The sequence below is a fragment of the Branchiostoma belcheri genome, unplaced genomic scaffold (assembly GCF_001625305.1).
Source record: "Branchiostoma belcheri isolate BF01 breed outbred unplaced genomic scaffold, Haploidv18h27 scaffold40, whole genome shotgun sequence".
Lineage (NCBI taxonomy): Eukaryota > Metazoa > Chordata > Leptocardii > Amphioxiformes > Branchiostomatidae > Branchiostoma > Branchiostoma belcheri.
This window is the reverse complement of record NW_017804021.1, coordinates 1114481-1132089: the sequence shown is the minus strand read 5'-3', so window position 1 is coordinate 1132089 and position 17609 is coordinate 1114481. Positions and strand designations below refer to the sequence as shown.

The 17609-nt window shown below is 42.8% G+C and overlaps 2 protein-coding genes across 2 annotated transcripts; one reads left to right on the top strand and one right to left on the bottom strand.

Annotated features, from left to right (window-relative positions):
* The first annotated feature begins 18 nt into the window (after positions 1 to 18).
* Positions 19 to 9879, top strand: LOC109477638 (prolyl 4-hydroxylase subunit alpha-3-like). The gene is made up of 12 exons (XM_019778982.1): positions 19 to 825; positions 1403 to 1551; positions 2022 to 2186; positions 2463 to 2643; positions 3338 to 3371; positions 5119 to 5183; positions 5853 to 5958; positions 6764 to 6817; positions 6969 to 7028; positions 7566 to 7634; positions 8541 to 8637; positions 8975 to 9879. The coding sequence occupies exons 1-12, from the start codon at positions 584 to 586 to the stop codon at positions 9043 to 9045; spliced, it is 1293 nt and encodes a 430-aa protein (XP_019634541.1). The 5' UTR covers positions 19 to 583; the 3' UTR covers positions 9046 to 9879.
* Positions 9880 to 9882: 3 nt separating this feature from the next.
* LOC109477482 (aggrecan core protein-like) lies at positions 9883 to 12436 on the bottom strand. The gene is made up of 4 exons (XM_019778765.1): positions 12373 to 12436; positions 11629 to 12009; positions 10680 to 11069; positions 9883 to 10516 (listed from the first exon to the last, which is right to left on the bottom strand). The coding sequence occupies exons 1-4, from the start codon at positions 12434 to 12436 to the stop codon at positions 10362 to 10364; spliced, it is 990 nt and encodes a 329-aa protein (XP_019634324.1). The 3' UTR covers positions 9883 to 10361.
* Positions 12437 to 17609: the final 5173 nt, after the last annotated feature.

The following is a 17609-nucleotide window of genomic DNA, read 5'->3' as shown; positions in this document are numbered from 1 at the left end:
TTGTAATTGTAATTACAATAGAATGTCTGACGGTTTATAAACATATGGAACGATTTGCTTAGTTGCAGCTGTGGACCTGTTTATAACTTGTAGTGATGCAATATGAACATACGGACCAATTTAACCCTCGGAGTGTCACACGCAAGAAGAAAGCTGTCACCATAATTACCTTCGGTAACATGTGTCCTCCAATCGGTTCATTAGTACCGTGGCCGACAGGGACATTCGATTTTCTACACCCCTGCTTTATCTTCTCGGCACCTCTGTTTTAGCTGCGACACACATATAACCGTTGGATCCTAATTATTGTAAGACCTGAGACCGGAAACACAACATTTTCCTAGGCCTTAGCTGCTTCTAAGACGTGCTTGTCAGGTAGCTAAGGCTGGGGTACAGAAACTAGTACCTATTGTCTACTGTACATCAGACATTTTCGCCTTAGGGCATTCACTTAAACTAAGATCAATACATTTCTCTACGGTGCATCATTACATGTAGATAACGCCATGTCCCTACCACATGACACCACGTCACAAAGACTGTGTACCAGCTGTTATCTGCCTTAGGGTAGAGACATCCACGTATGTACAGCAAGAGCCACGTAGAGGCACTATACAGGTCTGCAATGAGAAAAAAAATGGACGTAGTTACAGTTTTTGTTAGCCTTTCCTGGTTATTGTTATGGCTGTGCCCCTTGAAAGTATCTTCAGAGATGTACTCGTCTATGTCCCGTCTTGAGAAGTTGGTGGCTGTGGAGGAGAAACTGGTTGAAATGTCGAAAGAGTTTCTGAAGGAGGAGAAACATCGACTACAGTCATTAGAAAGGTAGGGAATGCACTATGTGCAATTTTGTATGTGATTTGGGGTAATAAGGGTATACGGATATAGCTTTCGAAACCAGCTTCCCTTTTCCGCCATCTCCTAGCATAGTCACCCATACCTCATACCCAGAAGTGGTCTTTTTTTACCTAATTGAGCACAAACTCGTTATCGAGAAGAGTTAAAGGCATCCAACGCACTTTCAGGGTGGCAAAATAAAAAATATTCTGGATGAGGAAATCTATCTGATATTAACATTTACTGCCATTTCTTAGCACATTTTCGTCAACATTCATGCTTGAAGCATTTGAAATGCATTTAGCCGCTAAACAGGCCACGTAATGAGTCCCTTTTCATACAATTAATAAATAGCTAAGAACCAGCCTATGATACAAATTACAAGCAACCGTTTTCAAGTCAGTGACATCACATTGTTGCCTGACAGATATCAAAATGCTATGGGATAGGAGTGATTCAACTTACTAACCTAAAAAGATTAACAGGAAATTGACTTTAAAAATCCAGTTTTACTGTCCTGAAATTGCTTTGGGTGCTTTTCATGTCACCAGATATTTGATTGCAGTTTTGTAGAGACAGCAGAGCAGCAGCTGCAAATGAGCATGAACAAGTCCATGTCCCTGGTGCACCACCCGGTCGGAGCGTACCTACTGGTGAAGAGACTGAGCTCGGACTGGTTACAACAAGTCAAGAGCGTCTACCAGCCTCTCACAGGTAAGAGCAAGGTCAATTTTTCTATGTCGTACGGTTGCAAACTGTACTCTCCGAGTAGGCATCGGCTTATGTTTGACGTATTTTAGGCGTTTTTGTCTGGATTTTGTGTTTTTTTTTACGCCAGCCTTGATAGTCCCTGGCCAACTGGTACTGTCTTGCCAATTTGATACTGTCTTCTAGCCACCAAAAGACCTGCTCAGAGATTACTGAGGACATTTTAGAACAATTAGGCATGTGCCCTGTAAAATTCAGCTGTCTTATGGAAAAGGCTGTTTTCTTAGATCCTTCTCATGATCAGTGGATGCACTTCTGTTACAACCTGCTTGAAAATTCTGCTAGTTCAAAATCGTACGACAACTTACAACATTATATAGAATCCAGGTGATAGACTAGACAAGCCGATATGCTACATGTACAATGTCTTTGTCTGTATGATACGAAAAGGTCACAGTCTATAACCCCATTCCTAGATTACGTGAACAGATACAACAGCGAGTATCACGGACAGCTTCCCACGGCCGAGGACGCCCATTGGTCCGCACATGCCATTCTCAGGCTGCAGGAAGTTTACCAGCTGGACATACGTAATATCATCAGTGGCCAGATGGAGCTAGGACTCAAAACGAACGACAATGGTAAGACATTGGAAGAGTGCACTTAGCCTCTACCAATCTTCAGAGGCATCTGGAAATAGTACAGAGCAGCAAACTGTAACGTTGCTTCTTTAGCGGACCAACTCCTCTGGCATGTTGCATTTGTCTGACTGTGGTCAGTTTCTCCTCTTTCCAGTCGCCTCTGAGTTTATCAATTGGATAGAATGTCTAACATTCTGCTGATGTTCTACCTGGATGTCTAGCATTCACCTACATTCATTCATTTAATGATTCATTCATTCATCCTAGGTGTGGCAGTATCTGCCTCTGCGGAGCAGAATGCTTTGCGGTTGAAGAGAGGGGACGTGTTCGAGATAGCCAAGGGTGCGTACAGGAACAACGACTACAGCAGCGCCATCAAGTGGCTGAACGAGTCACTGCAGATGATGGAGGAGGAGGAGGAGCCAGTCAAGAACAAAGAGACTCCAGCTGAGGGTGAATGTGTTCTCCGCTTTGTACCTTATATATTAACCTTCCACTAGAGGCTTAGACCACTGAGTGATCAATATTTGATAAAACCTTTTAGTGGGCTTTGCTGCATATCAGATCATAATTTAACATCTTGCATAAATTCTTAAATTAATTTTGAAATCAGGGGTCACACAAATTCAAGTTTGATCGATGTACATTTTGTATGGTCGCTCATGACTGGGAGATGGGGGGGGTGCTTGTATTGGTTACAATTGGAAGTGATGACGATGCTAGCTGGGTCGCCATTGGTGTGTTCACTGCCAGCCTGCTGTTTTGATTGGTCCTTTTGATTGGTCCTTTGACCATGCAGGTGACGCCATGCCAGGTCAACGTTCTGCTGCCAGGTGTGTTACCTCCTGGCATGTCATGTCATCGTGGCGGTCTGTCCAGTGCTAGCCCGGCCCTACACGCCTCAGTACCTGGCAGCCTAGCTAAGCCCTAAGGCTGGGTGGCTGACATTCTGGCCATATGACAAACCAGTTTGATCGTTGCTTGGTTGTGAACTGTAGACCAGTTTGTTTCCGACCATCTGTGTAACGACTCTGTTCCTGACCCCTGTCTTCTCTCCTTGCCTTTCCGGCTGCAGGGGGTGACGACACTGGTGATGGTAGTGGTGCGTTAATCTACAGCGGAAACAACAAGAAAGAAAAACTCAAATTCAGTGCCCTGCAGTATCTCGGATACTCTCTATACAAGGTAATGTTTCATCTTGCAGAGAATTATGTGTAACTATATTTGTCATGATTTTTACATGTTATGTACAGCTTTTGATTAGGTTACATAGCTGCATTTTTTAAATAATCTAATTATCTTTGCAGCAAGGTGACCTTGAAAAAGCGCTGACAATCTACAAACAAGCCTCGGCCCTTGGTGAGTACTGAGAAATTTCAGTAGATTCATATATTCCTATCTTCTATACAATTTTCGAAATGGACGTAACGTTTTCAGACGGAATCTCCCGGTTTCCGCCAAACATTTCTACCTGTATCTATATAGTCAGTATAACTGCCCTTTGGCATAACACACCAGCCTCGCGGCGTGGAGGCAGCTACCTATATTACACTGAACGACCAGTATTTTACACCTGACCTTTGCACATCTAACTGTTAATCTGTATAGAAAAAAAGGACAATATATATACTTTGATATAATTATAATCCTATGAGTCGGATCCGGAGTAACCACGGTTTTCCAGTGGTAACGCATGATCCCTGATAACTTTGTAACTTTATTCTTTTTTCTTTCCACATTTTCTTGGAAGATCCTAAACATGACGAAGTCCGTGACAGCATCAAGCTCCTGCAGAGGAAGATTCGGGCCGCCAACATGTTCGGAAACGTCAACAACGACGAACACCCCCGCCCGTGGGCTACCGTGTCTAACGCCAAGATGAACAAATACATGGCTCTCTGTCGACACGGAATACAGCCGGTGAGTCTGGCTTAATCTTTATACGGCGTAGTTAAGGTAAAGTTAAGATCCTTCCCGCTCCTAAGATGCATGGGGCAGCTACTCACTTGGTGATGGCACTGGTTTGCATTATACAGTGTTTCACCTTTATGAACGTCCCCACAACTTCACTCCCGAGAACTACCCAAACAATGTCGGCACTGGGTTGGAAGTATAAAATGGAATCCATCCTCTTATTTCTTCTTGACAGCAGTCATAGTCGACTTGCGCGCGCAGACAACTTCTAAAGACTAGTAGGCAACCTCACAGACTAACTCCCAACCACAGATGACGTTACTCACAACTAACTGCCAACTTTGTTCTGGGGAAGGCCGGGAGGTCGTGGCCGGCTGTCTACTATGCCATATTTTGACCGAATGCCATTTATAAAAGGTTTTTTATTTATTATATATGACAAATTCTTAAATGCTTGTTTCCAGTCGCCCAGACATACAGGCTAGACTGAAATGTCATTACCAAAGTAACGGTAACCCCTACCTTCTGCTGGGTCCTGTCAAGACTGAGGTACTCAGTAAAAAGAAGCCGGAAATAACAATGTTCTACGACGTCATCACAGATGAAGAGGCGCAGACTATAAAAGACCGTGCAGTCCCGAAGGTATGGCAAAAAGCCTGTTACATGAATTACCGTACTGAGTGTGGATGGTTCAGCACCAAGGACGGGTTTGCTTGAGTGTGGATGGTGTTCAGCACCAAGGACAGATGTTCGCTTGAGTGTGGATGTGTGTGTATGTGTGTGTGTGTGAGTGTGTGTGCGTGAACATGTGTGTATGTATGTATGCGCGCGCGCGTGTGCTTGTGAACTGTATAAATTGAGAAGTTGTCAATTGATCTGTATGATATTCCATACGTGGGTAGGTGTTGGCATAACAAAGGACAAGTTTGATTATGTCGATTATGGCTCCTAGCCACTTTCTATGGTACTGCATCAAAATTTTTGCATTCCATAGCTGATCTTTCTCGTTCTCTTGCAGATGTTTCGCTCCAGGATTGGAAACTCCATAAGTGAAGTTGAGAGCCACATTCGAATCAGCCAACAGTAAGACATTTATTTTATATTCATGTGGGTTTATCTTCATCTGTACACAGTGAAAATAGCATGATGCATTAAACTACATCTGCTGGTTCTCAAGCACTATTCTTGGTAGCAAACGAACCGCAGGGTGTCTGCTACAGCACCAGTTACACCAGATAAAGAAAATCAGTATTTGTACGTTTTCCCTCTGCAAAGGTAAACATGATAACATTGGCTTGAGTAAAGAGACTCTTTCTACACAACAAAGTCTTTTATTCAGCCGATGTTTCGGTCACCATCTTTCACCTTCCTCAGAGCAATTCTCACTGGTTCACATTGCACTGCAGCACAGGTGTCGCTGCTATAGATGCATTCCCAAATGTACAATATTTACAAATCTACACATTTTATGTGTGGTTACATGGAACTGTATCTACTATGCGGTCCACAACGTATATGTGTAGATATGTAAATATTGTACATTTGAGAATGCGTCTACATGTATAGCAGCGACAGTGTGCTGCAGTTCAATGTGAACCAGTCAGAACGGCCCTGAGGAAGGTGACAGGCGGTCACCGAAACGTCGACTGAATAAAAAAAAATTTGTTGTGTAGAAAGAGTCTCTTTACTCAGTGACTTACTAATTTGATGAAACTATTCAGGGATAATATTGACTTGTGTTTGTTTCTCCAGGGCGTGGCTGCATGACAAGGATGATGAGGTTGTAGCTCGCGTGAGCAGACGGATCGGTCTCTTCACCGGTCTCAACACCAGCCCCACATCCACAGAACTACTCCAGGTTACGTAAATAACTCAAAATATATATAGCTAGAAAATTAACATTTGCAAAGCAAATGCATAATGTTTACCTTCACATATGGTCTGCTCTGTTAATTCTTACACAAACACATTCACATATATGGTGACAGGAGTCTAAATCCCTCCAATACTATAAGATTGCAACATTATGTTCCCCAACACCAGTTACCATGGTGAGCGACAGTCTAGTTCAGTCAGGTCAGAGGTCATTGTTTCGAGAAGAAGAAGAAGAGAAAAACATAGCAAAAATAGTATGTTTTCCTTCGGTAAACATAAATACATATTAAACCGGGTTCTTCCTCCAGAACAACATGCTTCTAAATTGTGTTTAAAGAAACCCAAAACTTTCCAGCCTGATTGGGATAGAGAATGTTCCCGGGCATCCTTTGTAACCAAACCCATGTTTCTCCTATTGGGTCAGTTCTTCCTCATTCCCAGTACAAGTGAAGCTTGTCTCGAGCATTGGTGTTTCAGACTTCGGGGGAAGAGATGCTGTTCCAGTAACGCGAATTGAGTGCAAGACAAAAAGACCATCTGTAAGCACTGAACTGGGAAAATAAGTTTTAAAAAATACACTGACTCAGACTCACCAGTTTTCGGGTTCTTCGCATGATTATTGAATTGATTACAATATACCACAGTGCAGATAGGGAATCCTCTGAATCAGCATACCAAAACTGAAGTGAGTGGTGTTGCTTCGAAATTACCAAAATTAATGATGTATATAGAATATCAGTGTTATCTCTTTCTAAAAGCAGATGAAACTGTCCTTTCAAACGTTACAGGTGCTGAATTATGGACTAGGAGGGCAGTACGAGCCTCATCATGACTACATGACCGTAAGTACCTGTATTTATAAGTTTTACTGGTAATACTGTAGGTGATAGTATTGTTGAAAATTATCACAATCATGTTGAAAGTATTGTTGGCTTTAGGCTCCTACATCTTGCATCACCTGTGATAAACAACTTACACCTAATCATTTTTCAGGCCGAGGAGAAAATGTGGGGGACGATATTGGGCAACAGAATGGCAACTTTCCTGTTGTATGTGAGTATAACACTGTATTGTTTATAAGCACAGTTCGGGTAACAGACGTTCCAGTCGAGGTCGGTGTGCACGGGCGAAATCTCTAGCATTTTCACTATAACTTACTTAATGGCAACTTAAGTCATTAATATTTTACACACAGACTTCCAAGATAATTGAGAAATAATACCTACATAACTTATGTTTTACGCACAAATTTGAATATATGATATCACCCAGTTTATTAGCTACATGAACAACCTGTTGTCTAACCTTGCCTCTGACCTCAACGTAATCACATAGTTACGTAGTATAGATTTATTTTCATTAATTTACAGAACCTTGGTGTCTTTTGTATAGGGGTGTGATATCAACTTTACAACTGTCAGCTGGTTTAATTAGAAATTATTGTAATCTATGTAACGTTACCTGTTATCCCTGTGTGTATAATTAATCGTTGACTTACGAATACTGGCCCAGCTGCCCAGTTTGAAATAAATAAATAGATAAATAAATGAACACCCAGTTTATGACTTTGTACTTTTTCTCGGTATCAAGCTGAACGGCGTCACGGCTGGAGGAGCCACCGTTTTCCCAGTCGTCAATGTTACGGTTCCAGTCGTGAAGGTCAGTCTTTATTTGTTGGATTGAAGACACAGCTGAGCTGTCCAACCAACATGGGGCTATTATAGACGGCAAACCTTGTAGGGATACAGTTGTAACAATGTATATTCAATTTGTTAGTGTTGTAATGTAACAATGTCTGTAAATAGTATTGAGATCTTTCCGTTGTTATATGTATTCTTGTTGGTTCTAGTCCCTCCCTTGAGCAGGGATTGCCACCTGTTCGAACAGACAAGAATACAAAGAACAACTATCTATAGACATTGTTACATTACAATACTAACGATATACATGGTTACACAGTGATGGGACATGTCCATACAACCAGTAAGCCTAAAAATAAAAACATTGATTCTTCATTACAATATATCTCTATACACACAATTAACATAGTTTAAACTTCCTCGCATAGAGAGTTTTTTTTAAGTATTTACAATAAAAAAAATAGTGTTTTATGAGTAATCCCCTAGCAGATTCATTTGGGGACAGGGGATCATCAAATCGGCCACCCAATTTGCCTCTACGGGCGGGCACTGGTTGCAGGCGGTCAATATAGAATCCGCTTACCTCCGAGAATCTGTTTGGAGATTACTTTATCAGTAGTCATTACTAGCAGGTTATAACAAGTCATGGCAAAGAGGTCCCGAGTTCGAATCCTGTCATGCCCCCGATCTTGTGCCCTTGGGAAAGGCACTTTTTAGACGACTTAACTCAGGTGAAAATGAGCATGTCTATCGTCCGTTCATTTGTTTGTTCTCTACGTTGGTGGCGGTATAAAAATAAGTTTAAAAAACTTGAGTTTGCTGTCACCATGTTTTATGGTAAATGTTTGATTAAATCAAAAGACCGTGACTTAGAACATCAAATCAACAACCCTGACCACGAGGCCACCTTGCTTTTTTTTTTTAGAATGCCGGATTGTTGTTTATGGATCTTCTTCGGTCGGGAAGGGGCGACGAGAACAGCCTACATGCAGGGTGTCCCGTCGTCATCGGGTCCAAATGGAGTATGTTTGTTTGTTTATTTGTTTTATTTACCCAGGTGGCCCATCTTTTAGTATGATAGCACTGCAAAATATACATTACATATAACATGTAACAATACATATAACAACCATATACAAGTACAGAAACATGTACAAAACATCTAGGCCTAGGTCATTATCCATATTCATTCGAGTGGCCCCAGGAAATGCGCAAGCGTGGCAACTCCATTTGACGTGATATGCACGGAATGTGCCAACCTCACGTGTTGTGAAGAGATTCACGTTGGGTAAATCTTGAAGACTTCGTTTTCGTAGCAGAGGCCAGCTCTAGTTATAAGCATATTTCTTTCCGTTTCAGTTGCCAACAAATGGATACACGAAGGCGGAAATGAGTTCCGAAGAAAATGCGGCCTCAACCCGAACGAGTGACTAACTCTCTACGATACCCTCGGCGTCCTATAAGGGACCATAAAACTAAATAACTGTTTAGAAAGGGTGACGATATTATAGCAGGTTTGCCGCAGAGAACACCTTCCAATTTTTCTTAACCATTTGACATAGTCATCGATGTTTTCGTATTTTAGGAGATGATTTTCATTTTAATGTCAGCCATTAGTCTGATAGCCAAGACATCCCTAAGGAGGGCGGTAACTAAATTGATGTGGTAGATAGCTATTGGGTTGACAAGGAAGTGATAAAAGTTTGAGACTCATTTGGACAGTGGGTAGTGTGTGATAGCTTAAGGAATGAACTCAGTAACAGTACAGGACCTGGTATTTTCTAACATTGCCGCTAATGAGAAAATCCTACACTCAATGATATAAGCCTTCTAGTCATGGCTCATATACCTCAGCGAGTCAAAAGTATTAGAAATACAAATAATGCCTAGATATTAATTGTATAAATGATAGGTAAAAATTTTTGGCGGAGGTATGGGATCCCTGAATTCTAGTCTAGTGCGGCATATTTTTGCAAAAGCACATCTCCCTGGTTCTATCTGTACACTATCCAAAAGTAATGAATGAATGATTGCATAAATGAATGAATGAAGCTTTATTTGTTTATGTTCCTTGCGCTTTATGCGCCCAGCCCGTATGGGCTTATAAGACAGAGCTGAAATACAGAGCAAATATGAGTCTTTAGGATAGAAACCGCAGCAAAGTTTTAAACAAGTTTGCGGAGCGGGCTAAGATATATCTTCCCGTAAAATGAAACACACACACACACACACACACACACACACACACACACATATGCAAGCAAGAAGGGTACACACCCTTTGGTCAAGGCAACACTGGTTCTGTATCATGACTATGGACGATGCCACACCACTTTGAGCACGGGGGTGTCACCTCAAAACACAGCTAAATGCTCCAAATAATAATAATTTTTTCATCCCGACATCAATAGCTTGCAGCACATCAAATATCAAACATCATGTCAAATAACAAATCCACCAAAAGGATCGTGAGTTACACGTGCAAACACAAAAACACTGCTACGGTACCCCGGTGGGAGGAGGGGCTTCTACATATATCATACATGACATGAACATAAATCACGAAAACAGAGAGGCACAGACATCATCAACCAACACATAGAATGATACAATACAATGCAGGCGTACAGAATACATATTGGATGTCTATTTCCAGTGTAAACTACTGTCATAACCAAAACTGAAACATTCTTCTTGCTTTGTTCACGTTCTCAAACGTTCTATCACATTTGCTTTATACTTCGTCTCAATCCTGCAGATCTTGAGTCACTTGTCGGCTTCTTTGGCGTCTCTTGCCATAGATGTACAGCAGCACGCTTCCCACGCCTACAGCACAGCCTACACAGAACAGGGCGAGGTTCAGCGGCCACGTGGTGTTGTAAACTTTAGAAGCCTCCCCTTCTGCAGAATAACGATACAATTTGCACTTCTGACAATTGTTGGCAAAGAACAAGAGGCCACAAATACTGTATCAACATAAACTTGTATGGAAGAAGGTGCAAACGTATAGTTCATACAAATAATGAAAGAATGATGATATGAAGAAAGTGTCACTCATATATACCTGCTGGCCTTGTCGTCTGGTTAGTGGCCTGCTGAGAAACAATGGTTGTTCGTGGAAGAGTTGGCCGCTGTGTCGTCTGGTTAATGGTGTTCCGAGAAACAGGTGTTCCTGGAAGAGTTGACTGTTGTGTTCCCTGGTCAGTGGTGTTCTGAGAACCAGTTGTTCCTGGAAGAGTTGACCGTTGTGTTCCATGGTTAGTGGTGTTCTGAGTTGTTCCTGGAAGAGTTGGCCGCTGTGTTCCCTGGTTAGTTGGTTCTGTTCCTGGAAGCGTTGGCCGTTGTGTTGTCCGACTGGTAGTTGTTCCTGGGAGGGTTGTCCGTTGTGTCGTTTGGTCCGTAGTGTGCCGAGTAGTAGTTGTCGTGGGTACCTGAGTAGTTTGCTGAGTTGCATCTGGAATTTAAAAAAACGGACACGTCATCCAAACATCATGTCTACTCTAAACCGGCGTCACACAGGCGACGAATTTCTCGATCACAGGAAGGTCGACAAATCTAACAAGAATTCGGAGATCTCATACCTCCATGAAATATGTAAAGTTTATGTAAAATTGTTATTGTGGGGATTTGTCTCATTGTATATGGAAATAAGGTCGTAATTAACAGTTTAAGTTATGGTTTTCCAAACTCAAATTACAATATTTTGACTAAATCGTGATAGACTGGACACCAGGCTACAAAATCTAAGTACGGTGGCTACATAATATATTGGAAAAGGACTGGTGCCACCACATTAGCCATTACTGTAATTTACATGTACATTAATTTTGTAATTGAGAGTCCGGCGAAACAACAAAAGAATGATGACACACAGTATTTGACACTCACCTTACAAACTCCTGTAAGTATCCGTTATGATGACAATGACAACGACGTTTATAGCATATATATTAATGCCCCATTGAGGCTACATGCACGCATCATAAAGTTGTGTACGTAATTATACTTCATACCTAGCTGACAGACGAATCCGACGTCCCAGCTACACGGATAATCATTCCAGTTGGAGCTGTCCACCATCAGGGCACAGTTTTCGGTTTCTCCGTCGGACGTCTGAGCATTGTTTGGTTCAAGGTGGTTCCAGTTGGAATAAGCCAAAGCACTGCCGTCCTGATAAAACCATTCGCCTTCGGTGAAGGCGTCAGTTAAGCCGATCCAGCGGTCTCCCCCGGTTATCAAATTGGAGATAAAAGTGTTGATCTCGCTGTCCTTTGGCATGGCCAGCATCGCCCCGTCTGCCGCACACCTCTGTAAGGCTCCCAAGTATGACGTCTGATCAGCGAACTCTTTGTAGCAAACTTCATTGAAATCGGTGTAGCCCGGTATTGAACAGTCTGTGAATCGAAGAAAACAAGAATTGCTGACTTACTGTAACATATATCCCCTACCATAATACCGCCACTAATCCTGAAATACCGTCAACTTTAAACGCTGAATTTAAAGAGATCTACTAGTGCAGCAACGGTTTATAATTTCCCAGGTATGCACATGTAGACATCCGATGGATTCGAAGACAACGACTAGTATTCGTTTCGTCACTGTTGTTATATAGAGGATCTTATTATGGACCTATTTTGTTTGACACTGTCCTGTACCTCATCACCACTAAAACCTGCAATATCATAACTTCAGACAACGAGCACACGTACTGAGTGCGGGGGACAATATCAAAATGTCTGGGAAGTAAGATAACATACCTCCACTGACGGGTACAGCCAAGAAGAGGATTGAAAGGCAGACTGCTGACAGTAGGGTGTCCATAGCTGCTGTGTGTGTTGTAGTAGTGAAGACGTTGCCAAGTAATTAGAAGCGCTGGCACTCACGTAAACACTGAGTAACATCACGCCTGATTGAAAGGTGTGAGAAATGAGGTAACCTTATAGTTGGTGATCGGGAAGGAGTCAAAGGCCTATTAGGAACCGAAGGTCATCCGTAAGTGCTATTTGAAAATGTCCTTGACCTCAAATTACGCTAGATATGCGGTTTTCAAACTCTTATTACAGTCCTATATAGAAGAGAGAGTAGTATTATGGTCCTTAAAAAGACGTCGAAATAGGGGCATTGTATACTCGAAGTGGCTACTTTGACTGCAGTAGGGACTTGGGGAAGATACAATTTCGTCAGCGATGTTAAGAGCGATGTCATCAGTGTTTGGCGTTAAGTTGTCATGTCAACCTCAAACCGCCTTGTTATCGTACATACGCCAATATTTATGGTGGCGTCGGCGCGCACATTGAGTTTGACCTGTTCTCTAAAAAAAAAACAAGAAATTCCGCTTCCTGTCAGGCCACACCGACTTAATTATATGGATGACATCCGCGCGCGCATTGATTTTAGCCTGTTCTCACGACAAAATAATCACGACAATCTGTCAACCGAATCTCGAGTTATCCTTCTTCGAAAATTTTTCAACAAACGCTCCTACAGTTCTAGAACAAGTTGCTAGGGGGCCCAAACTCATGTCACTTATTTTCTAGCCCAAGAGCTATATCTACTATGCATAATTCGTGACCCTAGCGTGTCCAGATCATGAGATTTCAAAACAGGAAGTTCTGCTGCAGTACCAACAAAAGCCGCCACGGGGCTCAAAATCTACATATCTACATTTCTAGGTCTCATCAAGACCCACCCACCCACCAAGTTATGCTGTTCACAGACAGACAAACAGACGGACAGACAAACGGCAGACACTGCTGAAAGCATAACCTTCCTGGCGAAGGTAAGGAGTTGTGCTTTATGCGCCCAGTCCGTATGGGCTTAAAACACACCAGAAGAAAATACAGGATAAACACAAGTCCGGGATCCTTATGACACAAACCTCTGTGAGGTGCGGAGTGGTGTAAGGTATACATCGTGCCGACAAAATGAAAACACGCTAAAATACAAACACACGCTCCAGCGCGCACTTACACACTCACACGCGCGCACAGGCACACACACACACACACACACACACACACACACACACACACACACACACGCTCGCAAACACACACGCATGCACACACACACACACACGCATACACACACACACATGCACAGACACACACACACATACACACACGCGCGCGCGCGCGCACACACAAACGCACACCAGTACCTGACAATGCTACTAAATCGCCATGTTTCATTATGAAGTCCATAGCTAACCACACATTTAATTTTATACAAATCCTCCATCTGAGTTATACGTTTGAACTTACAAACAGATCCCCGAGGGAACACACAAACAGATGTACAGATTGACATACAGTAATCAACCGTTACTGAACAAAAATGTATAGAATGCAATACAATGCAGGCGTACAGAATGCATATTGGGTGTCTATTTCCAGTGTAAACTACTGTCATAACCAAAACTGAAACATTCTTCTTGCTTTGTTCACGTTCTCAAACGTTCTATCACATTTGCTTTATACTTCGTCTCAATCCTGCAGATCTTGAGTCACTTGTCGGCTTCTTTGGCGTCTCTTGCCATAGATGTACAGCAGCACGCTTCCCACTCCTACAGCACAGCCTACACAGAACAGGGCGAGGTTCAGCGGCCACGTGGTGTTGTAAACCGAACCGGTAGCTTTAAAAGCCTCCCCTCCTGCAGAATAACGATACAATTTGCACTTCTGACAATTGTTGGGAAAGAACAGGAGGCCACAAATACTGTCATAATCAAAATGTATGGAAGAAGGTGCAAACTTATACTTTATAGTTCATACAGCTAACGAAAGAATCAAATGATGATATGAAAACAGTGTCACTCATATATACCTGCTGGCGTTGTCGTCTGGTTAGTGGCCTGCTGAGAAACAATGGTTGTTCCTGGAAGAGTTGGACGTCGTGTCGTCTGGTTAATGGTGTTCCGAGAAACAGTTGTTCCTGGAAGAGTTGTCCGTTGTGCTCCCTGGTTAGTGGTGTTCTGAGAAGTAGTAGTTCCTGGAAGCGTTGGCCGTTGTGTTGTCCGACTGGTAGTTGTTCCTGGGAGGGTTGGCCGTTGTGTCGTCTGGTCCGTAGTGTACCGAGTAGTAGTTGTCGTGGGTACCTGAGTAGTTTGCTGAGTTGCATCTGGAATTAAAAAAAACGGACTCGTTAACCAAATAAAGGACATTCTACAATTAGAACGTCCTTGACCAAACATAATGTCTTTAAACCGGCGTCACACAGTCGACGAATATTTCAATCACAGGAAGGCCGACAAATCTAAAACTCGCCAGATTCGGGCGTTCTTTTCGCCGAGAGTCCACCCTATCATATTTGACGTGGCCCCATATTAAACGGCCGGTGTCACAGCGATCTCGACCCCCTGCGATTTCGGCCTCTCGCGTGGGATGAGATCGCCAGCGATTTCGCCCCCCCCCTCATATATTCGCTCATTTTATACGATTTACAGTATGGTCAACAACTTTTTTTGCAAACGGACGAAACTTCATGCACGCGCGGATGTCATCCATATAATCAAATCAACGTGGCCTTAGTCTACTTTTTTACACCGTACCACAGGTACGTACATGTATGGCAGGTACGTAAATTTGATTGACAATTCTAACGATATTATTACGGGTTCGGTTGAAGCAAGAAAGGGACCTCCTTGGTTAAATTGAAGTATTCCCTGTTGCTATGCTCAACAGCATAGGCATCTCAACAAACCAGGATTTCAGCTGATATATGTTTAAAGTTTCATTGCTAAAATAATAGAGAGTGTATACGTACAACGTAATTCACAGAATAAAACGAAGTACTATGATTAGAATTTTTTAACAAATTTATGTACTTAGACATGCTAAAATGGAAGTTTTCGAGGAAATAACTGATTGTGTGTAGGGGGGGCGAGATTTTAAAAGGGTGCGAGGTGTGTGTGGGGGGGGGGCAAAATCACTGGCGAGGAGGACAAAATCGCTAGAGATTTTTCCCTCATCGCACAATGATTGAGAAAGCACAGGGCGTAGTACAGTACTGCCGAACATGTGGGTTTGACCTTGCAGACTCGTTGGTCGATCGATTTTCTTGTCATGCATGTTTCGGGCGTGTTACAAATACGTTTTGTCGAAAGTGGACGTGGCTACATCATCCGTGTATTAATATTAGATAGATTCGAACGATGTTTCTTAGCTAAAGCGAGGTGTGTTTTTTCTCTGCTTTCAATTTTACATCCCATGTCCCCGAGAGTTTGTCAAATACGGTAGCCTAGTCTACCGCGGTTTGGACGGGCTCTCTTCGGGTCTGTAGTAGCTAGGTCTCCGCCGCCCAGCTCAACTAGGCTGCCCGGCGGGAGTTTCGCACGGCAGGAGTGGATTAACTCACCCCGACTACAAGCCCGAAAAAAAACCCAGGCCTAAATCGTGGTGGACTGGACACCAGGCTACAAAAACTAAGTACGGTGGCTACATAATACATGTATATTGGAAAAGGACTGGTGCCACCACATTAGCCAATACGTGTACATAATTTTGTAATTGAGAACCCGGCGAAACAACAAAAGAATGATGACACCCAGTACTTGACACTCACCTTACAAACTCTTGTAAGTATCCGTTATGATGAAAATGACAACGTTTATCGCTTAATGATGCACCATTGAGGCTAAATGCACTTAGCATAAAGTTGTGTACGTAATTATACTTCATGACATACCTAGCTGACAGACGAATCTCATGTCGTCGCCACACCCAAGATCATTCCATTCGGAGTTGTCCAACATCTGGACACAGTCTTCCCCGCCGGAAGAATCGTTCGGTTCACCGTCCTTCCAATTGGTATAACCGGCTGACGCCAAAGTACTGCCGTCCTGAAATACCCATTCACCTTCGACAAAGGCGTCAGTTACGCCGATCCAGCGTCCTCCAGCGATGTCCCCCTCGGTTATGAAATCGGAGATAAAAGCGTTGGCCTCGCTGTCCTTTGGCATGGCCAACATTGCCCCGTCTGCCGCACACCTCTGTAAGGCTCCCACGTATGTCGTCCGATCAGGAAAGTCTTTGTAGCAAACTCCATTGAAATCGGTGTAGCCCAGTATTGGACAGTCTGTGACTCGAAGAAAACAAGAATTGCTGACTTACTGTAACATCCCCTACCATAATACCGCCACCAATCATATAATGCCGCCAACTTTACAAACGCCTGCTGAATGTAAGAGATCTACTAGTTCAGCAATGGTATATAATTTCCCAGATATGCACACTTTAGACATCCGACGCATTCGAAGACAAGACTTAGTATTCGTTTAATTTCTTCACTGTTGTTATATAGAGGATCTTATAACGGACCTGTTTTGTTTGACACTGTCCGGACGTCCCGTACCTAATCACCACCTACAATATCATAACTTTAGACAACGAGCAAACATACTGAGGGCGGGGGACGATATCAAAATGTGTGGGAAGTATTTATAACATACCTCCACTGACGGGTACAGCCAAGAAGAGTATTGAAAGGCAGACTGCTGACAGGGTGTCCATAGCTGCTGAAAGTTTTACAGTAGTAAAAACTGAGTAACATCACGCCTGATTCAAAGGCGTGAGAAATGAGGTAACCCTATATTGATTGGGAAGGCCGTCAGCGCTATTGCAAAATGTCGTCCTTGACAGCAAATTACACTAGATATGCGGTATTCAAACTCTTATTATAGTCCTTGAAAAGGCGTCAAAATAGGGGTATTGTATGTATGTGGCTACGAAGTGGCTACTTTGACTGCAGTAGGGACTTGGGGAAGATATGATTTCGTCAGCAGTGTTAAGACCTATGTCATCAGTAATGTTTAGCGCTTAGTTGTCATGTTAACCTGGAACCACATTGTGATCGTACATAAACAGTTACAACTGGACTGAAAATAGAATTACAAGCACCACGTCTAGCCTCATTCGCAGTCTTGTTGGGTGTCGGCGTTATTTTTTTTCTGTGAGCGACGCCAGTAATATGCCGCCGCGAGGGACGATTTGCTGCC